This window comes from Centropristis striata, chromosome 17 (genome assembly GCF_030273125.1).
Source record: "Centropristis striata isolate RG_2023a ecotype Rhode Island chromosome 17, C.striata_1.0, whole genome shotgun sequence".
NCBI lineage: Eukaryota > Metazoa > Chordata > Actinopteri > Perciformes > Serranidae > Centropristis > Centropristis striata.
In genome coordinates, this window is record NC_081533.1 from 20,094,202 (window position 1) to 20,120,273 (window position 26,072).

Sequence of the window (26,072 nt, forward strand, 5' to 3'; positions counted from 1 at the left end):
TTAGGGCAAATTTGCACTTTTTACCATCTATAATCTTGTTGAAATATACTGTAAATTTGTAATAAATGTTAAACTGTACTTTTAAGTTGCCAGCCATGATGCCACCCACTTAGAATCTTTGGTGGTGTAACCCAGGTTCAAAATAGCCGTGGCGGCTCAGGAATGTAGGAAATGATGTTGTCACAGCCTTCCTCCTCCTCCTCCTGCTGCCATCCTCTCCTCAGCCCATCTATTCTGTCTGCTCAGTCAGGCTTGGGGGAGCAGCTCTTTGTCTGGCCTCGGCCACAGTAGACAATATCCAGCCCTGGAATGTAACCTCTGAACCCCAAATGACACTCACACTGGAACGCAGAGAAAACACACTGGAAGTCAGGAACATACACGCTCCAAATGAGAGGCCATAATGTCTGTCTGCTGTCGAATGCAAAAAAAAAGTTTTAAATCATTCTCTCCGCTAAATGGTGCTTGTATGATTCATATTTTTCCCCACTATTCACTGTCCTATTTCTCTCTCATTTCCTAGGAATACATCATTACTGCTCTCACTTCATCCCTCTTGACTGCTCCTGTTCACCTTCTTCTGCTATTCTGTTCTCATTTTCTCTCTTTTTGCTTTCATTCCAGGGGGCAATCATAATCCATGAAGTATATGAAGAAGGGGCAGCCTCGAAAGACGGCAGGCTTTGGGCAGGAGACCAAATCCTGGAGGTACGGTGCTGAATAATGAGCATCACACACTGTTTGACCTAGATTAAAAAGAGGCTGAACACATTTCAATAACTGAAACATGGCAGCCTGAGGAGCTTCAACATGAAAGCTTGGCTTCCCAAGTTCAGTCAAGGATCACACAGTGTGATACATTTGTTGATGTACATCTCAAATATACATATACATATATAAAGAATACCATTTTCTGGCAACTGAAAAAGTCAAGAGAAGGTAACGACAAGTATGAACCCTGTATGTATTACGTGGAGAGACAAGTATCCCAGCTCAACTTGGATTTGCCCTCTGTTTAACCTCATGCTTTGTCACAGAGGGAGGTGCGGGGTGGAGCTCAGGAGTTTTGTTATGGTAGCTCAATCAGTAGACCTGAATTCAAAGGCACACATGCATGCACGCACACCCTTATGACTTAATTGCCCTCTCCTATTCATTTCTGTCCTCCAGCCAAGCTGTTGTGTTTAGAAAATAGGGTCAGGGAGGAAAAGTGAAAAGAGCGGTTTCCCAGTCCACGGCTATGCCATTAGCTGCTATGGGAAAAATCCTTTGCATGTCCATGGAGAAAGCTAATGGGGTATTTCCCCCCTTTAATGTGGTAAAAAAAAAAAAAAAAAAGTGGCACGTCAATCCTTAAACTGACCACTCAAGACTTTTGTGGGAAGACTGCTTTACATCAGTTAAATCTAAGTGCTGTAACATTTTTAATATGATGATGATGATCCAGTGTTCAGATAGCTCAGCAGTTCCTGAAGTAGAAATGTGACCTCAGCAGTTAAAGGAACATTCTGTTTTAGCATTAAATTAGGCTGTTAGCACTTTTTATAGCCTTCTGCTGCATTTACTTTATATCATGAACAGGAGGCATTGCTACTTTGCAGAATTATTAAAAATGGAAATGTGTCGCAAAATCTTTGATTTGTTTTTATTTAAAATGAACATTGGATAAAGTGCAGCAGCTATATCTAGTTTTTTATAAGTACTGCTCAGTGCATTTTGTAAATATGAATAGTTGTGATTTTTAAGACAGTGTTAAAATAGGCACTCAATTTTCTGTCTTGCAACATAGAGCAGTTGTTATATTTTTCTGTTCTTATAAAAGAGGCCAATGTGTGCTACAATAGGACAACTCCATGTTCCTGAAGCACACAAATGCTAACCTCCTTTTCTCTCATCACAGGTGAATGGCATTGACTTACGTGCAGCCAGTCATGATGAAGCCATCAACGTGCTGCGGCAGACCCCGCAGAGAGTCCGGCTCGTGGTCTACAGGGACGAAGCCCAGTACAAGGAGGAGGACCTGTGGGATTCTTTCACTGTGGAGCTCCACAAGAAGCCTGGACAGGGACTGGGCCTGAGCATCGTAGGGAGGAGGTGAGACACATTTGGTATCACTGTAATAAATTATTCTGTAGTAATTTCATTTTACTTAATAGATTTGATAAAATGTATGAAATATTAATGCGTCCTTGATTTTGAGGCAGTTGTTTAAGTAACTTTAATATAAAAATGTTTGAGATGGAATCTACTTATTTTGATCACATTAAATATAATCTTTATGTGTATGTAATTCTAAATCAAGAGAATTTTGAATGAATCCAACACAATAGAAAAGTTTTTAATTGACAGGCACTTCCTGTTAAGTTGTTATTAACTCAACTTGTAACATAGTTAGATTTCATCAATAATATTGCATGCAATCTGTTGCCTCAATTTTATTGAGTAGCTATTTTTTATCTTTTTTACAGTGATTAGCACCACTGCTGAATGACTACTAAGCATACAATTCATAGTAAATGTAGAAATAAATAACTAATTTTAAGAGCAAAAAAAACTTTTAATTATGAGAATGCTGGTAATTATAATTATTCATTAGTATTGTATTTGGCTTGTCCAAAGACTACAAACACATATTAGAAGGTAAAAAAAAAGGATTCAAGAAGAAATAATAAGAGAGAGATAATAAGATGATTAGATAGTAGTCTCAGAGTCAACATAGTTTGACAATAACTGTATATATTTTCTTTTTTAACGCAGATCACGGGACCAGAGGTAATCTTTGCTAAAAGACCTGTATATTTAGATAGTAGTGAGTAGGGGGTTAGATAAATATAAAATAAGATAAATATCCAGCCATCCATTTAAAAATGATTAAGTTATATTAAGTGTTAACATGTAGATTGTATTCAGATAAATGTCTGTTAGGTAGCACCATTGACAGTAAGGACAACAAGTAAGGACTCAACAATGCCACACCTAACTACAACACATCATGACTAAACGGTGGGTGATGTCACCATTAACTTATGCTTGACTGGATTGCTAACATGTTAAATATCACATAAATTATTCAGCACTTCCGCAAAATAGGTTTGTGGTTCTTTTCATCACTTCAAACTTCACAGAAAAACCTCATACAAAGCTTATTAGCCATCTGATCATTTACTCGTGGTCATGACTCCAGTGTACTGCAAAAACAGATGGCTGTATGTGGAATTGTAGTTACTTTTGTTCCCATTGGAGCTGCAGAGGAAGATTTACATAAGTCTTGCTAGAATTGGCAAATTGTCTTAACCATGAACTCAACTTAGGCTTCTATTCACGCTGTAGCATTTATGGGTTAAGGCACATGTGGGAAAAGGCCTGCTGGTCCACAAGCTGACAGTTTTTACTGTCAGGTGTGTGGAGCATAATGATTCATCTCACCTCGGGGATAACTCTTTGGAATGGCTTATACAGACTGCACATGCATATGCACTGCTGAGTATGTGTGTATAACTGTTAAGTCCAAGTGTGCAGTTGTTGCATGTATAATGTTTTTTTCAATTTTTGACAAATGTGGGTTAAAAGCAGTTGTTGGGCTCATGGGTTGAACAACGTGGACAGCAGTAGGCAGATCAACTTTAAATTAAGTTGTAAATCTTTGCCTCTGTCAGAGTGGTTTTGCTTCACAAGTGGAAAAAACAACTGAAATGCTCAACAGAATGGAAAAGGCAACAACGTAACAGACAAACCTAAACCCTCAGCTAAAATGGAAAGTGCAAGCTAGCAGTTAGTGGTGAGGATTTGTGACAGCCAAGTATCTCTGGCACAGGGGATTGTATGATCAAGTTGCCTTGCTTCACAGCTCTTGCTTGTGTTAGTTTTATGGAGATTTGCACTTCAGATTATGCAAAGTCAACAGTCGGGATATGCTGCTGGAAAACAGACACAGGTCTCTGCAAGTTAACCTAATTTCCCAGAGGTCAGTGCTCAGAGCGGCCACAGATTTTGTGACTATGTTGACTTTTGACCTTAGACAAACAACGACATATTGTATTTTCCTGTGACAAAACCAAATGGTTTGTGAGTGGGTGTTATGAAGCTTAAACACTTGCTGCATTTTGACAGATAAGAAAGCCTAAAACCAGAAATTTGGTCGAAGGGGTGAAAGCCTGAGAGGGGCTCAGGTGGGACAAGCATGTGGCAAATCACCACAGCTGACTTTGGCAGGTGTAGACACCTGTCAATCAAACAAACAAGCCACAAGACATGCAATAAAGGATCTGCCAGCAATATATTTATTACCTCCACAAGGAGGTTTTAGATTGATCTACTTGTTTGTTGGTATGTATGTATGATTCAAAAACTACTGGCTATATTGTCATGAAGCTTTGAGTAAATCTGAATCATGGCTCGGATAGACAAAATTTTCACTTTTGTTAACATTGCAAGAAGGGGCAATTGTGCTGTATTCATGTCAAGTCAAGTCGATTGTATTTATAAAGCACATTTAGAAACAACCCATGTTGACATAAGTGCTGTACATGCCAGAGCCAAATAAATTATCATAACATCGAAGCACACAACTCTTAGAGTTTGTGTGGTATCAGAATAATTCACAAGAACACACCTCAAGTCAGAAAAATAACTTGGACAGTCAGTAAAAATGAGGTACACATTAAATGGCTTTAATCAGTTTCAGTTGTGAGCACTAAAATACACACATTTAAAGCTCATGAACACACCAAAGTCAGAAGAATGACAACCAAATTTGGGAAATAGGGTCACCTCAGGAGGCCTTGGACGCCTGCGTTCTGAGTTGTTAGAGGAAATGAAAAATTATAAGTTAGTTGAAGTCAGTATTAAGCAGTCATTTAAGTGTTTTTTTTTTTGTTTTGTTTTTAATATCTGATAGCTTGTTACTGCAACATGTTAACAGTGAGCAAATGCAGGATTCAAGAGGGAAATTTTATTTATTGAGGTCATACTTTAAACACAGTCTTTGCTATTAAATATTCCATCTTACCAGCTGTCTGCTGCTTCCAAGGAGCATAAGCCACAATTGTGCAGAGGCCCATTGGAAAAATGTGAAATTGCTGGATTAATAGTACCATCAATTACATGTTCAAATACATAAGTCAGCAGTATGATACTGTTAAGGTCAAAAAGAGAAAATACAGTGAGTCTCTTCCAGTAATAAATTAATCTATCCATCACGTCTTTGTCTTTTAACCTCTCCCACCAGGAATGACACAGGAGTGTTTGTGTCCGATATTGTGAAAGGTGGTTTGGTGGAAACCGACGGCCGACTGATGCAGGGCGACCAGATCCTGTCGGTCAATGGTGAGGACGTCAGGTCGACCACTCAGGAGGCCGTAGCTGCACTACTCAAGGTACACCCCCTGAAGGAAGCATTGCTGGTGATTTACACACAATTTACACTGTGTTGGATGAGTGTATTAAAAATATTATGTCCTGTGTTTAGTGCTGCGTGGGGCCCATAAAAATGGAAGTGGGGAGGTTTAAGGCAGGCCCCTTCCACTCAGAAAGAAGGCTGTCTCAAACTAGTCAGGTACTGTATTTCCACATATGTGAAGGATACCATTGTAGTGTGAAATAGAAATTGCTCTTATCTAGTCCTTGAAAACAACAAAACAGAGGAAGTAACAGCTCTGACTGTTTTTGTTTCAGATGAGTGAAACAGGCAGCACCAAGGTAGCCTCTCAGTCTTGTTCAGACTCTGGGAACCTTCCTGGTGACCCTGACAAACTCAGTAGGAGCCGGGATTGTAAGTATTCTCAGAAATGATAATCATTCAAGGCATCCATAGGAAGATTGAAAAAACATTTTGCATGTTTGCTTCCTTATAGCTCCAGAGCATCAGGACACCAGAACAGTTGAGTTCATTAAAGGTCCCAGTGATTCTCTGGGAATCAGTATAGCAGGGGGCGTGGGCAGCCCCCTGGGGGATATCCCCATCTTTATCGCCATGATGAATCCCGTCGGCCTGGCTGCTCAAACTCAGAAGCTCAAGGTACGAGATTTACACCTCCCTCTCAGTAACCTTTATTCAGCTCCCGGCAGAATACAAAATTAAGAATTTGAATGCCAGTCTTGTGTGGGATTTAATGTGAATCTTAATTATGTTCTACAGTCTTATTCCCACTTACTTTACTCAGTTTGTGACTCCAAAAGGTTAAGAGCCAAGAGTCTTTAGCAGTGACCTTGGCAGTTAAATAACAGAGAAACTAACAATTGTTGCTCTGTGTGGCACAGACTGGAGGAGGACAATAGCCATTGCTCACATGGATAATAAATCTCCCACTCCTGCATTCAGATCATTAAGCCTACAGAAGGGCTCATTGAAATGAATGGGGGGAAATCTTGAATAGTATATTCATGCTGCTTTGTCTTTTCAGCTGGAATGAGAGATGAGAACGCTCCATAATGAAATTATTCAGCCGGACACAAGCTTAGTTTTTCTTTTGTATGGTGTGGTGAATCCAATTTTCAAATAGTATGAGTCACATCCTGTTAAACCAGAGTTTTCCAGACTTTTGTAGAGTAAAATTGAAAAAATAGGAATCTATTGAAGCCCATTTCCACCAATGTGATGAAAGAAAGATCCTTGTCATTGTAATCGGAAACTTTCTCAAAAAATGACTAACTATTTCAAAATAATGATTTAGTATCTCAAAACAATGATTTAGTATCTCAAAATAAAAATTCAGTGTTTCAAAATAACAACTTCGTATTGCAAAGTAATGTCTTAGTATTGCAAAATACTGACTTGGTATCTCAAAACAAATAACTCCCAAAATAAGGACTTGTCTCCAAAAGAGTGAGTATATCCAAGTAATGAGTTAGTATCTCAAGTAATGACTTTTGCTAGATTTCCATTTTTTGATACCATTGTTTCCAACCCAAACACTGATGTGTTACTAGCTTCACTTCTGAATGTACCATGTTGTTTTTCCAGATTGGGGACCGCATTGTCAGTATCTGTGGAACCTCTGCTGAAGGCATGACCCATTCACAGGCTGTCACTATACTCAAGAATGCCACTGGCACAATTCAGCTGCAGGTCCCGTAGCACACACACACACACACACACACACACACACACACACACACACCCCTCTCTGTTCTAAATAGATAAACCTGCAGAGAAAGTTAGATAATCTGCAGGTGAATGTGTACTATTTTCTTTGCTTTATCTGTGTACAAAGTTTTAACCTGAAGAGAACAGTCGAAGGCTACCAGCGGCAGCCTTTGAAGTACCATAAATCTTGTCTCTTTCATCCAGCAGTACCACCATGCTATCCGTTTATCTTACAAGTCTGCCATACCATAAAAGTGTGTGGTTGTTTTTGTGTTTTTTGTTCACTGTAGGTGGTAGCAGGTGGTGACACCACTGTAACGGGTCCTCCTCAGGAGCAGGCAGCTGGAGCTCTCACACCCAGCTGCATCTTCCAGGATGACCTTGGGTATGGACTGGTTATTTCACATAATAAAAATATTTTGTCAGTCCGTCTCAGGGAATGATTAGAAGAAGTGACAAAAGGGGAATTGTTGTGTGTTTCTTTCTTCTTTTTTTGAAGTTAAAGTAGTCTGCATAGTCCCTAACTGTCTCTGTCTTTCCATCAGCCCACCTCAGTATAAGACCATCAATCTTGAAAGAGGACCAGATGGACTGGGTTTCAGTATAGTGGGAGGGTACGGCAGCCCACATGGAGACCTGCCAATCTATGTTAAAACTGTTTTTGGAAAGGTACATACATATTTCTCCATTTTATATTTGCTGTATTGACACATTGCATGTTCCTAAGAAAAACTATTTGTTTCTATTGTGTGTGTGGTCAGGGGGCAGCAGCGGAGGACGGACGCCTGAAGCGAGGAGACCAGATCATGGCCGTTAATGGGCAGACTCTGGATGGAGTCACTCATGAAGAAGCTGTTGGCATCCTGAAAAGGACCAAAGGAACTGTCACACTCACTGTGCTATCATAGACACACATATGCAACTCACAGCACCTTCACAACTTTTCCTACACTTCTCATCACACCTATAAACTAGAAAGACTGAAAACTTTAAAATAGAAGGTGTGATGATATTTCTGGCAGTCGGAGAACTCAAACCAGCAATAATTCACGACTAGAAGATTGTGTTAAAATCACCAGACATTCATTTGTGAAAACATGCACACTGAAATAGGAAGAAGCATACACTGATAATCATGAAGGAGCTTTCTGCTTAATGTAGCCTTGAACACTGTGATTCACTTAAGCCTACAGCAAGTAGACTTATGTATGTGTCATGATGAAGAGCTTTTATCACAGTCACCCAAATTATAGTGTGTAGTATGTGAAGTATGTATACAGTATGGGCCTATAAATAGTTTGCCATAGAGTTATGTGAATCTTAAAAAGGTTGTAAACGGAATAGCAATAAAATAGATCAACTCACTTACATTCCATGGATCTGGATTGAAGTATTCAGTGAAAACTGAGTCTCAAGTATTTTACTGTTTCCTGTATTGAAAAGTGTTTTACAACAGAGTGCACCCTAGAGCAATAACAGAATATTTCTACAGAGGAGTAGTCTATTTTTTACTGTCCGGGCTCTACTTATAGGGGTGACCTCCCACTAAATTCAGAGCATGAAACAGCATGAAAACGCCCTTGAGGCAATTAACAGATTAGCAGGATTTAGCTAATGGCTGTATTAGCTGATAACAGCATTATTTGTCTTTTACATTGCACTGCTGTTGGCTATTCATCATGCTGATTTTCCTGAAAAGCTGATGCTGCTGGAACTGGTGTTAATCAGCTTATCATGAAGCAACTGTTGTTTTAGCAAAAAGGCCAGGAAAGCATTATTTATCAAGTGCTGATGGCTAGAAGTCTCATATTGTAAATACACAGAAAGATGTGAAAATGTGGTTTGAGTGCACATTTGACTAGATGAGGAAGTGTGTGTGTGTGTGTGTGTGTGTGCGTGCGTGCGTGCGTGCGTGTGTGCGCGCATGACCTATTCACTGAAATATAGTGCTGCTAAAGCCGATATATAAGGCATATATATCAGTATTTGTTTGTTTTTTTAAAGTATTAATTAAAGTTCACTTCATGAAGTGTACAGAAAAGCAAACAACCTGCTATCTAGGTTTGAGTGGATGAGTGACTCTTCCTAAGTGTTTAACTTGTCAAATGATTATACAGTATAATGGACCTGAGCTCACTTTGACCTTACTGTTTACCCAAAACAAAGTTATCTAGTGTGTATCCCATAGACTGTATAAAATAGGTGTATCCCCTGAAGTCATTAGGCCTGTGTTGTGTGGTCTAGTTTGTGAGAAAGTTGTCTGTCTTCTGTCTTATCACCTTAAATATGTGTCTCTAGCACTGTCAATGTGACAGTATTGAATTTATTCACACTGAATTAAATAAAAGTGACCTTTGGATTCCATCTTTGTGTTCCTCTTTTGTGTTTTCTTGTGCCTTGCATGCCTGAAACACACAGCATAATTGTTTTCAGACTGCTCATGCTTACAGTAATTGTAAAAACACATAATTAAATCCACCAAGAAAACTAGCTTGTTAAAGCTCAGCAGAGTGACTATAAACTCACATATAAAAATATAATGCCCTTAAAATTAACTGTAAAATGCAAGGCTACTTTCCAAATGCACCAGCTGGTATTCAGTCTGCTCCTAACTGAACACTTAGGTTATTGTACAGTATACATCACTTCTGCTATACATCACATAAATGCATTTCTATATAGGAGATAAAAGTAATTTACTGTCGCATGAGGTCACATTTAAATGAAAGGCGATCGGTTCATCGTCCAAAGGTAAAACACATGGAAATTAAATGCACATGAATAAAGATTTATAGATATGTGCTAATATGGCTGTGTGGAACAGTATGTGTAGACTTGCTTGAATAGACTCTCTATTGTCACTTGAGACTTAATAAAGCCTGAACATGGAGAGACAGAGCACTCCATTAAATATGGCATCCCATCTGTCTGTACACTGACAAGAACAGCTGCTTCACAGCCTGTCACATGTTCTGTGTGGACTCCCATGAAGTCCATTTCTTTACAGCAAATACAGGGACTACCAATTAGTCCCGAGTACTTCAAGACATTTGAAGCCCTTTGACTAATGAGGTCTGGGGGTTTGTTCAGATTCACTGGGCTATTCGAGAAGATCACTTTAGAACTAGAAGTCTGCACTCAACTGTTAGGTGACTCCTTCACCCTGAGGTCGAGACCCAACACAGTTACCTGCAGCTGCTAGCTAAACCACAAGCTAGCTACCGCCTGCACTCAACAGCTGAGCTTTCCTCGAGCACCTGTTGTTTTAATGGCCCCAGGGGGTTAAGAGGTTACCCAGCCTCCCTCCAGGTTCAGGAGACGCTGGTTGGTTTACACAAGACTTGTCTGCACAAGCCTTTTAGATGTGAGATCAGATGTTGCCACTGCGTCACGCTTGGCTTGAATGTGGGCAAAGGGTGTAAAGTTTCCACGACAATGGCGCCAAAGCTAAATCAGGTTTAAACACTGCACTATCAAGATGTCAATCATGCCCCTATGTACATTATTCATGGGATTTTACCATGACTTTTTTCTTGACCTTATCAGTCTTACAACAAAGATGCTTTTTCTGTCCTGCTCCATGCAAAATGTCACCTCCATAACTAAAGCGGTTGACCCTGTAGCTTTAGATTCAGCTTGGGAGATAAATTTCCTGCCGCCCGTTCAAACATTTCAGAGCTCAGTATCATCATGACTCATGCTAGCTCCACACTGGCTATCAAGAGGTTAAGCAAACAGAAACCTATAGTTGATGATTGGGCCAAGATGACTCAGCAAACATGCCAAATGAGACACTATATGCTGGTTAACCACTAACAGGGGTTTCACTCATTTGTTTTAATTATCAGAAACAAATAGGGACAAGGTGTTTCAATAAATGAATTATGACAACATTAAAGTGGTGTTCAAAATTCAAAACAGTGAATTTCTTTTAGAGACGGGCCATATACTTGTCGTAGACATACAAAGGGTTTCTATAACCATTGCATGTTATTTTGTCAGCAAATATGGTGTAACTAACCATTTAAAAATGTATCAGTCAACACAAACGAAGCAGAGGAGAACCAACACCCCAACCTACTCCTCATATAGTACTCTGCTTTGTTTATTTGACTGAGATTAATGTGCGTGTGTGTTTATAAGGTGGATTAGCTTGGATTCTTTGTGAACTCAAACAGCAGAGTCGTTCCAAGTCCCTGATGCAAGTTTTTCTGACAGAATAATGCTTCAATCTTAAACTGACAAGAATGAACCTGACAGAAAATTTCCCGAAGTGAGTGTAGTTTTGTCCCTCCTTGACTGACAATAAGTGGTTTGTCATGGTTTTCACTTATTCCGCGACATATCTCAGCATCTACTGGACCAGTTGGTACAGCATTTTGTACAGTCCTAGTCTGATATCAGACCGACTAGTCTCACTACAACCAATTTCCTTTAGGGAGGTAGATTTCTCTTTTAATCACTGGAGGTGAACATGTAGGCCTACACCTAAACCTGTCATTCTATGCCAACACTAATGCGTAGCCATGCCAACATACTGGTTTTTCTGGGGTTTTAAGAGTGGAGCAACTACAATGACCCAGGCAGATCAAACTTCGATACTGCAGCTCCAACACCTTATCTCTATTGTGCAGACGCTGGCTCCAAATGTGCAAAATGGCAGCACTCATATATATTGGTTTCATTTTTGTGCAGTGGGTTGAGCTCATCCATATACATACACAGTGTATGGGTAGACTACTTAGCACACTAAGCTAAAATTAAAACATAGTAAACGTTATAGCTGCCAAACATTTACCGTACATGTTAGCATTGCAACTGTGAACTTCTTGCCATGCTAGCATTAGCCTTTAGCAATGCTTATGAGCACAGACTCAGAGCCACCAGCATAGCTTTAGACTATTATTCTTGTTCAAGACTGGCAGCTCATGATACAAGTCTCACAGATGCACATTCTCAGATAACAGTTTGAGGAAAGTGCATATTTTTACAACAGCAAGTATTTGTTTTTCTAACCAGTGTTAAAATCATTTTACCATTCTCAAACCTGTCCTGACATATCAAACTGTCACAAAGAACACACGCGGCTCTGAGCAGACACGCTTGGTTAAACATCATCATTCATCTCCTGACTACCTGATCCGCCTTGTGGACTCAACGTCATGGAAAAGAGTCAGACATAATCAGACATCTCCTTTACACAGGGAGCTACTTTTTGTCTTTGAGGTTCTGAAAAGGTCACCTTTCTGATCCTGCCCTCACAATGACGTGCCTTCGCACACACAAACTAGCAAACATAATTAAATTTCCACTGTGGCAGTAGTGTAAAATTGCCGCTGGATGAACACACCACTCTACCTGAAAACAATACTTCCCTTCACCCGCTTTGAAGGAAGCAAATACAAAAAAATGCTTTCTGAGGCAATCATTTGACCTTCCTGCATGGTGACTCTGTTGCCTCAAGTCTTTACTTAGCTGTCAAAAAGATTAGCACATCACAGATGCAGACAATCCTCTGCATTGTTTGAGTCAGCATTCACTAGTTGCTCTTTAACAGTCCTTCCTCTCAACACAGTGCAGACAAATTGGGTGGAGATTATTGGTGACAAGAGAATCTATCCACTGGAGACAAACATGTCAGACGAACATTTCTATCTTAAATTGATGCATTGCACATCAGTATCATTAAATGACTAATAAACATTGGAATGTGGGGAAGCAATTCATTATGACAGGTTTTGGAAGATTAGTTTGTGCGATTAAACTTTATTGAAGGAAGGATTAATGAAAACCGCAGACAATTGGGAATGAGTCCAAGCCTTTTGGGAAATATTACCTAAAACTGATAAACAAGTCTAACAACTTAAACTGGGAACGTGGAGATGTAGAATGAAAAAGGAGCAAGAGAAAAAATCATTTTGCATGGCAAATTTTATCCATCCCTGCTTCAGTTTTACATATCTCACTCTGGTTTCTTGTTTCCAGAACAAACAAGAAGATATATAACTATCCTCCCTTATTTAGATGCTTACAATTATGTTTTTTCTGAGTCAAGACACAAACAAACACATACTTCCCTCCTTCTCCATAACCCGAAATTATGCCAGAGTCATACTTTGCAAGCAGGAAGCTGGATGTTATCATGATTTACAGTCTCCACGTTACAGCTCACCACACACACTCTTGTTAAAATAAAGCTAGGAGTTAACCAAAGCAGCGATGACATCATGTGAGATCGGATTTCCTGCTCACCTTTGGCGTGTTTGCACATAGTGGAGTGTGAGGGCTGAAGCTGGTGTTTACACAGACAACAGAGCACATGTTCAATGAGGGAACACCAAACACTGACATTAAATGTTTGCTGTTTAACCCTTAACCACAGTTATTACATGTTAGCAAAGCAAATAGTCTACTCAGCTCAGGCTCTCACAACAGTGGAGACAAGACAGTTTTTAATGACCCATCCAATACAGTTAACTACACTCTGTCTCTGATATGAGGAAGCTGCTTCACCATAAGGCCACCCCTTGTCTCAAAGACACCATGCGTGTTTCCTCTGGTATGTTTGCATTTCAGTTACAGCTTCAAATTACATCACCGCGGCACAGGCAGGCCTGATAAGGCAGAGTGTGTAATCATCGTTTTATGACCTTTGTGTAAAGTAATGCTGTGACACAGCCACTGGGATATGTTTGCAGAACCGAGGGTGGAAGAATCACCTGTGTTTGAGGTGCACACGTCTGACCTTGTGGAAGGTCGTGGCTGCAGGGCTGTTGAACTAGCATTCATGGACACAAAACACAGACAAATTAACTGAACATGTTATGAGAACTCTGGTTGTTTGTATCTGAAAATCAGTCTACAGCCGTAGTAGCAGCTCTATAAAGAGTAAAAAAAAGAGTAGTTTAAGGAAACAAACACGGGACTTTGAGCCGCTGGTGCCCTGAGTGGAACAAAAACTTAACGTTGGGTTACTTTAATCTATAAGTAACTATTGTGACTATACCACATGCAACATCACATATATAATAATGTCATGTACATTCATACGTCAGTGGAGAAACATTACAAATGTTCTTATTTTAACCAAGATATTTTCCTAAATCTAAACCAAACTGTGACTGTTACATTTAGGTCGTAGGACATGTTGACGTTCTTTCATTTGTAAAGACACTTTACTCAAAATCACAAATATCAGCCTTACAGCAAAAAAAAGTCAGGACATCCCCAAAGTGACTGGGAGATATTGTTTAGGGACCATGAACATCTTTACTAAAAATTGGCACCAATCCATCAAATAGATGTCGAAAGTTTCAGGAGGATAAGTTAATATTCTGACATGCTTGTGTTACTAAATAAAGAGCCAAGGGTTCACTAAAGTTATTAAGATTCATCCCCTGGATATCATCCATCATCCATCCAGTAGTTCTTTAATAAAACAACAACAACAAAACTGTCATGGGTCTGCTAGAGGAAAAGACCAGGGGTCACTTAAGCCAACAGGCCCCATCCTCTCGCAACTATGAAGGTCTTTGCATAATGTCATAGCAATGTATCAAATAGTTGATGAGATATATCAATGTGGAACCAAAGTGGAAAAACCAATAAGCTTAAAAAAAGCTGTGCCACTCGTGTGGTTAAAAACACAACACTGTAACAAACCAAAGGTCAAGCAAACACGCCGCAGTGTGCTTGTTCTACATTTGCTAATGGTCTGTGTTATCGACTGACATCTCTCTGCATTGCTCATGTAAAACAAAGGCATCCTATTGATTTTAAGGCAGGATGGAAAAATGAGCTTGTGATGAAAGCTCATTTACGCCTCCGGCCCTTGCTGCTGTTTGAGCCCATTTTCCGTCTTCACTCAGCAAACCTGCCTGTGCCATTACACTGAAACGAGTGTCAAATTAAATGACGGTCCATAAATAACCTTTTTCTAGAAGCCGTACTTGCTCAGGCTTCGACTTGAATGCTGAACTTTTGATTCATGCTTAGCTGCCTTTATTATTGTGAGTAGGACATTTTTAGAGCCTGTTATCAATCCCACATTTACGACTCAGGCTTTAACCCCTATTTAATACTGGGGTACAATTGCTGTGAATTTTAAAGTGTCATGGAAGGGGGGGTGAGACATACTTTACCTGGGGCTGTAAACCCTTGATAAATTATATTCAGTCTTTCCCCAGAGAGCTTTCTGCTGTCTTTGATCTGGCATTTTACCAAGTCATTACTTGCATCACGTAACATTTATCTCACCTAAACTATAATTGCAGTTATACTGCAGCAAATGCAATATAGTCATAAAATTCAGCCTGTGTTGAGTTATTTAGCAATGTTTTGCAAAAACAAAGAAAGGTATATTTGGCACTACTCTTTCATTGTCTTATCTGTTGAGTAATACTCCAGTAATGGCTTGGAATGTCAGACAACACTGATGAGGCGTAATGTGGGATTTTGAGGACATTCTTGCAAGGTTACATTCTCAGAAACATCCATTAATACACCCAAACAAGCCTCTGGACAAAACAGTCAAGTTCCCACAGTTTAAGAGGGCCCAAAACCTATGCAAAACCTTGCTTATTTGAAGCAATTTGTTACATTTGAAGCGACAGTTCACTACCCCAAAATGAAAAATACACATTTTCCCTCTAGCCTATAGTTCTACTTTTTAAATCTAGATTTTTTTGGTGTGAGTTGCTAATTGTTGGAGGTACCTGCCACGTTTGTCTGCCTGGTTTCCAATATAATAGAACTACATGGTGCCAAAAATACATTTAAAAAGCTCAACAGAAATGTCTCTTTCCAGATATTATGACCCAAAATTACCGTTAAGGTTAATAATCCACAGACTTTGTTGTGAGCAGTTTAATGTAGGAACTATTTGCAAACTATTTTCAACATTTAATGCTAGCTAGCTCTAGCTAACATTTCTGGTTGTTAGCTAGCTCTAGCTAACGTTGCAGCTCAACTGATGAGTATGCTATTAGTTTACATCTTACGGTGTCACAAGCATGAGCCTCTAGTTTATGAATAGGTTTAGAATAGGTATAGTTTGGGAGAAAGAAAATAGTTCCTACATTATAATGCTCAAAACAGGGTCTGTGGGTTATCTTGGGTAACTAGGTCATGATTTCTGTGAAGAGCCACATGGCTGTTGAGTTTTTCATGTTATATTCAAGCAATGGCAAACATTTTTACGGGCAGTGTGGTTGTACACAACAGGCATATTTTATTTAAATGTCAAGTTACCATTAAGGAGAAAGTGCATTGCAAATTTGAAAAGAATATAAATCACAAAGCTCGAAAAAGGTCTATATTCCAAAGCTGTCTTTCAACAACGTTTTACTTTTTATCCAACAGCAGCCGATTCTGTGGCCACTGCAAAACATGACACGGTTGTCTCAGTATTTAAGGTGCTGCACTTTAAAACTAGCTCTCCTGCTCCTCTGCTTGATTTATGAGGACTTCCAGTTGCCTCTAAACGAGACCACAACATGCTGAACACAGACCTCAGCAGTGCTCTAAAACATGTTTACATGCCCCTGACCAGGTGAATGTATCCCTGTTTGTGCTGTTAAAGTGCTTCCACTGCACATTGCTGCTTTTGCCCCAAATCACAGATGCTGGACAGCTCTGTTGGCTTTTTACTTCCCGAGTGGATTCCGAGCTTTAAACAGGTGTAATCATGTCCTCTAGTCATTGTAAAAGCAGGCAAAGAGGGAACAGAAATTTGTTTCCCTTGCACACACTTCTGCTGCCATTAAGTTGATGCAAATGAAAAGACGGCAGCCAAAGAAGCACCCATGGGTGACTCTCAGACTAGATTCCATTGATGGCTATCTGACACGCCTCTGGTTGACTGCCACATTCATAATAAAGACAGAAATGCAACTGGGTGACAATGTTGCATGTCCTTGTAAGATAAAAACACATGCTTGAGTCTGCAAATGCACCTCAGGGGGAAAGATTTTCAAAGAGCACTAAAAGGAATCTGTTTATGCACGCCAAGAACGGCAATGAGTGGAATTTTAAAATGAACACCTGTCACACCTACACAATGTCAAACACAATATAAAACATAATGCAGTGTGTACATCCAGGACCACATCGTGTACATTAATATGCAGCTATTGTGCAACGCCTTAAAATGCAAATACAAAATAGCTGCATATGAACAGTTTCTCTCAACACCAAACGATAATCCTTTCTCAACAATAAATGCCCTTTAGCTACTTATGAAGCAATGTTGTTGGATTAAGAGCAGATTCACTCAGCATATGCCTCAGTAAATGTCAAAAGCAAAAAAAAAAGAGTGTCAGCATCCATCACGCCGAAGCTGTAGGGTATTTAAGGAAAGACTTTCCATCAGACTTGCATGAACCTGTTACTTGCAAGGAGCCAAACTGATTTATGCACTCCTGATATGTTGCTATGTTCATCTAGTTTCCTACAGGCAAATCAAACGACAGAGGCGTCGCCATCCATCATAGCTCAAAATCATATTAATTTCCACTAAATTGCTATTTTGCTTGGAGGATTTATTTAATGACTTGTAGGACAAACGCAGACATTGTCCCAGTCAATGTTATTGTTGTGAAAGTAAGAAGTCAGCACATTTCTGTTTGTTGATAGGCACAGAGAGTGAGCAGCCAACAGACATGGCTGCAGGGCCTTACTAACACATGACCTCATTAGTGGGCACCTTCACGTGACTTGACAGGTTTCATTTCCACATGGCGAAACTATGGACATGCATTTATTCAAAGTTGACATCCTGTCCTGTTTGCTGAAATAATGCATTGCCACAGATACCCTGTTATTCTTTATCTTTAAACAGATTTCTGCAGAATGCGCCATGTTTTAAAGAAGAGGAAACAAAGATGAATCACATCACGCCAGAAGAGTAACCACCCTGTTGCAGTTTTATGTTAAGGAATGAGCATACTTCTTGTGTTGCATTTACATAATGGGTCATCTTTAGCATTGTTTGATCACAATCTTTAAAGCTCATCTTTTTTTTCATGTAAATGCAAACATGTCCCTTAATCCAAACAGCATTCAAATCAGGCCCTTTATTTAGTTCCTTTGAATGTTGATGGAGACACTTTGCAACCGTTTAACAAATGCATGGAGTAAACTTGATGAGCAAAATATTTGGTTATCAATGCTGAGCTTATTTAGCACAGACAAACTCCAGTGCAATCAGAAAATATCAGATCTACCCATCTACATTGTATACACACAGACTACACACTCTAAATTATGCACAAATGAGCCCTTCCAAACATTTATTGTGCTACAGAATGTTATCATCTGAAGATGGCATGTGAGCCTCCCCACAACAATAGAGAAACTTCTAGCGAAGCCTTGCAGCCATGCATCCATTCTCCCACTGTTTTCAGAAGTGGGCTGTGGTGGAATCCCTGCTATGTCGCATTCATTGCCAAGTTCCATAGATTCCACACAAATGTAATTCTCTAGCACTTCATAAAGAAAGAACTAGTAGTTGCAATTAAAATAATTTTCTTGTCACATACAGAATTTTGAAGTGAATTTTGCATGAACAAAATGCGTAAACAAACTAATAAAATAAGCTTAAATTTTGTAGAATTGGCTTTCTATATTCCTCTGAGGCCAAACCTCTCAAGGATAACACTAAATGTGGACTAAATGTTTGATTAGATATGAAGAAATACAAAATTAAAGCTTGCAGCTTATTTAATAACTGATTCCATCTAGGGATATTTATTGCCTTTCCTCCCACCTACCCAGTCTATCCCCTACTGTCTCCCTTCAATTGTTATGTGACCAAGGTAGTACGGACCTTGATGGCACTTAAACAAGGTCCATTTGCATTATTCCTAATTTCTGCTGCATGTTTCAGCTCTTTTTTTTTTTGCTGCATGTTTCAGCTCTTTTTTTTTATTATATTGAGACACTGCATGAAACAGCTCATCTTAAATGCAACACTTGCAGGACCATTTCATATGCAATGATGTCTGCATAATATGTCATTTGTGCGTAACAGTTTTGCAGTTTGAATCTGGGGCAAGAATAAACACATTGTGGTTGCTAATGACATTGGCTTGACTACTTGAAATGTGTGCAGGATGTCCCATGTTGCACTAGTGATGGTTCTTTGACTAATCATGATCAGTGGTGGTATAACTCCACCTTCTCGTATCAGCTCAGTTTGCGTGGAAACTTGACTGATGTGTAACCAAAAACAGTGCCAAGTACCAGGTACTATCCACAACTTCTGCAAATGGAAAAACCCAAAAAGTAAGTTGAGTTGAGAAAAGCCATGCCCTACCATGCAATGGAAATCTATAAGATAAAGGCAAAGTTTATCACACACACAGAAAGTTTACAAAAAATGGAAGTCATGGTAATCGAATTTCAAAATAATTTTCCCTTGATCTCGCATGTAAATATTTGCTGGATCTAAGTGACGTTATAATAGCGTAAAAGCTTTAGAGCTTTTTCTGTGTAAGTGGAAATGGATGAGGAAATGTTCCTGTAAGGCATTAGCAGAGTAATTCACAACTGAAAGCATTTGCCGTTTTAAAGGCCAGGAAATGTATGTACCTTCCTCTACCAGCACTTTTACCCTATTTGCAACTTGCGCGATCATTTGTCTTCATTAGTCTCGCAGCAAGTACAACATTCTCACCTATACGGCCGCAGCACTCAGAGAAGCTGGGGGCAGAACATGTAGTCGTCCGACTATATGAGCAGACAGGCTGTTGGAGAGCCCTGCACCAGTGATTCACATGATGATCTGTACAGAGGCAATCATTAACGCAAACTGCCAGCAGACTGAACACTGTTAGATCAGTTATCAATCTCTGCAGTTACACAGTGTGCTTTAAAGCTGATGTCACCTTGACTGGCCTGTACTGTACTATTCACCTTGCATGTGAGAATTTAAAAAAATGCAAAAACCCACCAATGTCATATTATTAAAAAATCTACACCACTGGAGACAGTAGGGAAACAGCGTCACAGTAATACGCCGTTGTAACAGCAGCAGTCTCCTGAGTCCTATCAGTAACAGCCTGCTAAGAGGCTTTACTCCCTCCAGCACAAAGAGCTGTCTGTTAGGCCAGGGAGCCATCCCAGGAGTCAGGAGACAGGTGGCGATCCCCACAGGGTATGTATGTGGGGGCTGGGAGGCTGAATGCTGGAGTAATCAGAGACAAGTCAAGACAAAAGCATGGTGTTTTTTCAGTGGTGTGGATTTCCAACTGTTGAATGTCTGGGTTAAATGTTTGGTGGAGAGGAAAACCGGAGCAAAAGGAACCAAATAAGAAAAGTACTTTTTGTTCACCTCAAATGTCTATACCTGCAGCCTGAAATGATGTGAAAATAAAAGCAATACATTTAATAGCTTTCAATTAGGGACTGTACAAAAGTGTGTTGGGATTGTGTAGTTTTTTCTTCTTATTTCAGCCTCCCTCGCAAGGAAATTGCAAAAATAATAGATCCATTTCCTACAAATCAACGGCTTTAGAGTGTTCAGTGTGCCATAGCTTGAAGGGCAAATATGTTAGTTTTGAGTAACAGTGAATCTTTATAGATATAAATGTTGAAACATTATCTCTTCCAACAGTCGTTCCCACCTGCACAACAAAGGGGGACAAATGTTTAATGTATCATATAAAATTGGCACATATACAGAAGAATTCAAGTTCATCGTGACACATTGAGTCCATTTATTCTGTGACTGTAATCACCCTTTAGTTAGCAGCTTTTGAGCGACTATGAAGCTTTCATTGCTTTGTTATATTACCCGTAAAACTGCCAGGTGCTAATTTAATGTTAAATGTTTGACTGGTGGCTATGTGAAAGTATTATTCCATTTAGATTTGATGGTTTAAAATGGGGGACATCATAATTCTCTTTTAGTCAAAATGGATTGAACCAATTCAATGATATATTCTATTGTGTTGGTGGGGGGTTTGCAGTTATTTTAATCTAAGTAAGGGGATGGCACAGAGAAGAGGTTTTTAAAAATTAATAAAACATAAAGTTCATCCCCTTCCCCAACCTCAATTGTTGTACAGCCCCTTACATCAAATCATCAAATCAAATATCATATGGTTCTTGAATCAACTTGAGGAAACTCGATCCAATTGTTTCTCCACATTTACGCCTTCTCAATCTACTTGCATGCTCACTTTCAGGTAGATAGGACCTGATGTGTAATTCAAACCTTCCAAAATAACTCTTCCGCGGTGGAGACAATCCAAATCCTGCCCGAGTAGAAATGATCTTGTGTTTTCATTGAAGCTCTGGGTTTGAATGAAAAGGCTTTAAGAGGATGCCAAGACAACCATGCCAGTTTGCATCATAATCCCCTCAGATATTTATGGGTCCCTTACCTCTTAAACCAAAGCACTTGAGCAAAATATTAGAGGTCCTGTTACACCAGTTTTAAGTTGCAGAGGATGGTTTTAGCTGCAAGTTGAATGACCATGGGAACTTTTTTTTTTCCACCCTCAAGTGCTACCAGGCAGAAAAAGAGGATATTTTTGGGATCTGGATCAAAACTGAATGGTGAATCCCAATGTGTGCCACATTTTAGCACATCAGAGCTGAAGGGACTGACAAGAACTCTTTTGTTTGTTTGCCAGTTTGGAATCAAACTGGGTTTACAGAAGCAATATCATGTTGATCAGATAAAACATTTAGAAGACTGAGACTGAGTCTTGATTAGCCACAAAGGAATTCTAACAATTGTGGATACTAATAAACGGTACAAAAACACGAGTGTGGGATTTTTTCATGGTCATTACAAAACTTATTTCACAACAGACCATTAGACAACAGCATTGGCCATGGCAGGACCTTGGGAGGGTCTTTTGCCTTGCAGGACAGTTATGGGGGAGTAAATCATTTGCTCTTTCCCAAGAGGATCACATCTCTTTCCCAGGGAGGATGACAGTTTATGAGAGAGTGCAGACAGGACGATTGGGAAAATGGAATCTCGTCGTGACAAGAAAGCTGCGATACAATTGTGAATAGTAATGAAGACAGAGGAGCAAATTCAAAGCTTCCATATGAGCAGAAAATAACAAATTGAAGGGAGGACTTGAAAAGCTTCAGGCAGCAGTAAATGGATTATAAAATCCCTCAAAAGAATTCTTTATAAGCCTTGAAAAGGGGAAGAAAAATGCTTGGAGTAAACACAACAAACATGATCTGTGGCAACTATTTCTTCCCTACCAGCAGTGCTTCACTTTAAATCTCATATGTCTATTTATTTGAAACAAAACTGGCTCACATGGACAAATATAAACTTTCATCAGTAAGGATAATAAAATAACACCATCCTGAGAAAATGCTCCAGGCAGTAGAACAAAAACACAGGCTAATATCTAGCAGATTAGTAGACTATCCAAACTACTTCACCTCAAAGTCATCAGATCAACATTTCTTAACCTCTAGGGTCAATCAATTGTAATGCTTTCCTGTTGACCCCAAACTGCACTCATTTGACCTGAATGAGTGTGCGGGGAATTACAAAGCAGTCATCCACAGGGAAGCATTTTGGTAAATCATGTTTGCCAACCAAGGAGTAGCCCCAGCTCTGCTGCTTTAATGACACAGGGTCATCTTGTTGCCAGGAAACACTTGAAAAGACTTTTGACCTTTTGGCTTGCCTGTTGCATGGAGGGTTTCTCATCCACACTGGTTAAAACCAGCCAGGAAAAAAAAATCAATGTGAGACTGTGTTGATAGGCTGTTTGTGTCTATTTTGGATGTCTGTCTTGGTACACTCAACAAATTGAGTGCATGGAAACGGCTATCCCAAAGACAAATTTTCAATATATTGGAAATAATCACATACACCGAAACTTCCGTAAGCTTCAAAGCAACCATGATAACATGTATTTCTCTCTCATGACTCCTAACTTGGCTGTCAAAGAGCAAAGCAAAAAGTTCAAAAGCTGTGGCAGGGTCAGTGGCTTCTGTAGAATTCCCTTTGATTCCTAATATAGTCACGGAAAGGCTTCCTGGCCTGGATAGAAAGAGAAAAAGGGAGTGAAAAAAGGGGGGATCAAATGGGATAGAGGTTTGTTTTGTTCTCTTCGCTCTATCTGTTGAAGGTTCCTGGCTGATGTAGCCTGCTGTTTAATCTCAGCTGGCTCAACAGCTCAGCCCGCAGCAGTGTGGTCAGGAAAAAGGCACCCAATACGGAAAGCAGATAAAACAGATGGAAAGGTAGAAGAGCAATTAATGGCAGATGGGTTGAGAGAAAACTGGAGGTTCTGAACTGACTGTGAACTACATCAATTTTGTGATTCAGGATGGATAATGCAATAATAAACCTACTTTTATGATCAAACCTACAGCACAAATGTTAATGATTACAATCAGTTCATACATTCACTGTGATTCCCTTTATGTGCACTATTCAGGTTCTACAAATGTGATGTCAGCAGAGTAAAGGTGAAAGGCATCTGCAGCATAAAGGTTGCACTCTTTCAGTGACTAATGATGACTAATTGGCCAATCCTTAGTTCCTGTTCTAACATAAATGGGAATACAACATAGTGGTTAGGGAATAATGTTGACATTAGCGGTGGGCACAGCGCATAACTGGTTCTACCAGTTTATGCTTTCACTAGAAAAATATTTCACAACCAGTCACTGATTGTGTCTGAATCACAGCACAATTAAATGAATAGTTTTGCTTGGTGGAGCTTGAAAGAACCACCTTCTTCTGCTTCAAGGCCAACAAGAGCTTTTTGTTTTTGTTCTTCTTTCTTATATCAGGATTGGGTTACACAAGATATTTCTAAATCATTTACTTATGTGTTATACATTGGTTTCAAATTTTCCAAACTAGCTCACGTTTGTCACATTGTTTTCACATTTTCATTTGCTACACTGTTGCTATAGAAATATGGATTATAGCCTCTTTATGAAATGGCTTGTGTAAACTAGTTGCTAACTTCTGAAGCATCATCTGATTAAAAACATTCACCTGCAGTTTGTAATATGGAAATCTTAACCATTATAAATTATAAATAAAGGTATGACTTTTTGACAGATTTAGTACGCACGCATACAACGTGACAAATTATAGTTCAGTTTAGATATAACATTTATTTTGCCCGTCAATTCAGTTAGCTCTACAACAGTTAGTCTGCACATGGCAGTCACTGGGTGGAAACATTTTGTGACCAGTAAACTTTATGTAAGAACTTGTTTGTGTAATGCAAACAATTTTTATTGAGTAATGCATAAATCTCCACTTGGTTAAGTTTGAAGCTGCGAACAGCTGGTGCAGCTTTCTGAGAGACTATGTTCTCACATGGCAAAGCTTACCATCATCCCAAATCACTTTGAGGTAGCCATTACTGTCATACATTTATAGTTAAAAGTGAAGGTGTGGAGCTGAAATATAAACAAGCAAGCCTCCTAAAACTGTAGCCATTCAGATGTAATTTGTTACATCCTGTGATATTCCTAAATACAAGAAGAAAAATGGCCCAGATTATAGGTCTCTTGGGTGATTTGTAATCTGTATAGCTGTAACTATATCTGATAAATAATCAAGCAGTCCTTTTGTATATGCTGATTAAAAATAACCTCATGAACTATGATTGGAATGCAGCCTGACCAGCCTGGAGGAGTAAAATGTTCTCAGGCCGGCCACTTTCTGTATTTGGGTTTCTCAGAAGTTTTCTGTGTAATGTTTACAGAAGCTTTCGAAGGGTGTTCTTTTGAAATCTCAGCTGAGCTAATTTATGAGAGCAGTGGCAGCCATTGTTAATGTTTAATATTTGCACTGACATAAACAGTGTCTCTTCTGCTGCGTTTGTTAACAGCGGTTCCCAAGAGCTCAGCCTAACAAGACTCCCAAGAAGTGATCCACAGCTTGGCAAAATGCCAGCTAAGACTTCCTTTAAGACTTATTTCCTTAAAATGGATGTTTTCCTTACATATAAGGTAGACGTATACGAGTTCCGCTTATGTAATAATCTAATCAGAATGAGGTATTTGCTTGGTCTGAAATTGAGCACTATCATTGCATCAGTAGTGTGGAAAATCTCATGTGAAGCACAACATTAGGGCTGTGGCTAACCTTGACATTCATTTAGTATTTTTCCTAGATGAAACAAGATATTCATGCTATGGGACAAGCCTTATTGAGTTTTCCGTGGCTTCATAAATCTCCCAACATGGAGCTCCTCGTGTCTGGGAATGTAATAAGGCTGACATAGTGGATCTAATGTGCTACATCCATCACAAGCATTAGCATTGCTGCATAGCAAGCAGAGACAAACATTGGTTCCCAAGTCTACCGTGTTATGCAGAAGGCTTGCAATCACTTTAATATAGCAGTTCTGTTTATGAAGTTCTCCATTCTATTTAAAGTTTTTGGAACACTAACACAACTGTGAAACAAACCAGACACCCAAAGGAAGAAACCCTAATTAAACAGGAATAAAGTAACTTAGCAATTGTGTATATTTACTTGGTATCTGTGGTTTCCTGTCTGAGGGGTCCAACTGTGTCTCTGGTTCTTTTGATCCCCTACTCCAGTAACCCATATCCTGTATCCTCATTTGGTAGCATGGTGACAGTTTCCCAGATACCAGACGGTATTGGTTTCCCTTCATCTTGTGGCACAGGCCCAACATTAGTGTCTAATTTGCTAATGGATCCCTGCTGGAAGCTGCTGTCTCGATTGAACACGAGTGTAATTATTGGTGTTTGAGTGAAGTAACTGAGGACTAACTAAGAGAATGAATAAATCATTGTTTTGCACTCTGCTCCAAACTCAGGGGGACTGCAGCTGATTTTCCATTTGTTTGCTTTCCACAAAGCCTGGGTGTCATTCACCCTCTGAACAGGGGTGAATATAATTGCTGACAGAAGAAATTGAGAAACTTTGACTAACTTCACTTGACTTATGTAAACAAATAGTGGGTTTTCTCTCTCGCTTTCTAAATGGGACACTTATATGATAATG

At 39.4% G+C, this 26,072-nt stretch overlaps 1 protein-coding gene and 1 long non-coding RNA gene across 2 annotated transcripts in view; one reads left to right on the forward strand and one right to left on the reverse strand.

Annotated features, from left to right (window-relative positions):
* The window catches only part of LOC131989359 (multiple PDZ domain protein), a 50,166-nt gene extending 40,718 nt beyond the window's left edge, over positions 1-9,448 (forward strand). Inside the window, exons 39-48 of the mRNA XM_059354549.1 lie at positions 625-708; positions 1,901-2,094; positions 5,228-5,375; positions 5,468-5,554; positions 5,674-5,770; positions 5,853-6,016; positions 6,962-7,066; positions 7,375-7,469; positions 7,630-7,753; positions 7,846-9,448. Coding sequence (XP_059210532.1) covers positions 625-708; positions 1,901-2,094; positions 5,228-5,375; positions 5,468-5,554; positions 5,674-5,770; positions 5,853-6,016; positions 6,962-7,066; positions 7,375-7,469; positions 7,630-7,753; positions 7,846-7,992 — 1,245 coding nt within the window. The 3' untranslated portion in view covers positions 7,993-9,448. The remainder of the gene's footprint in view (positions 1-624; positions 709-1,900; positions 2,095-5,227; positions 5,376-5,467; positions 5,555-5,673; positions 5,771-5,852; positions 6,017-6,961; positions 7,067-7,374; positions 7,470-7,629; positions 7,754-7,845) is intronic.
* LOC131989361 (uncharacterized) lies at positions 115-25,837 on the reverse strand. Its single transcript, XR_009395948.1, has 3 exons — positions 25,575-25,837; positions 1,920-2,074; positions 115-341 (listed from the first exon to the last, which is right to left on the reverse strand). It is a non-coding gene; the product is annotated as an uncharacterized LOC131989361 (long non-coding RNA).
* Between the last annotated feature and the right edge of the window lie 235 nt (positions 25,838-26,072).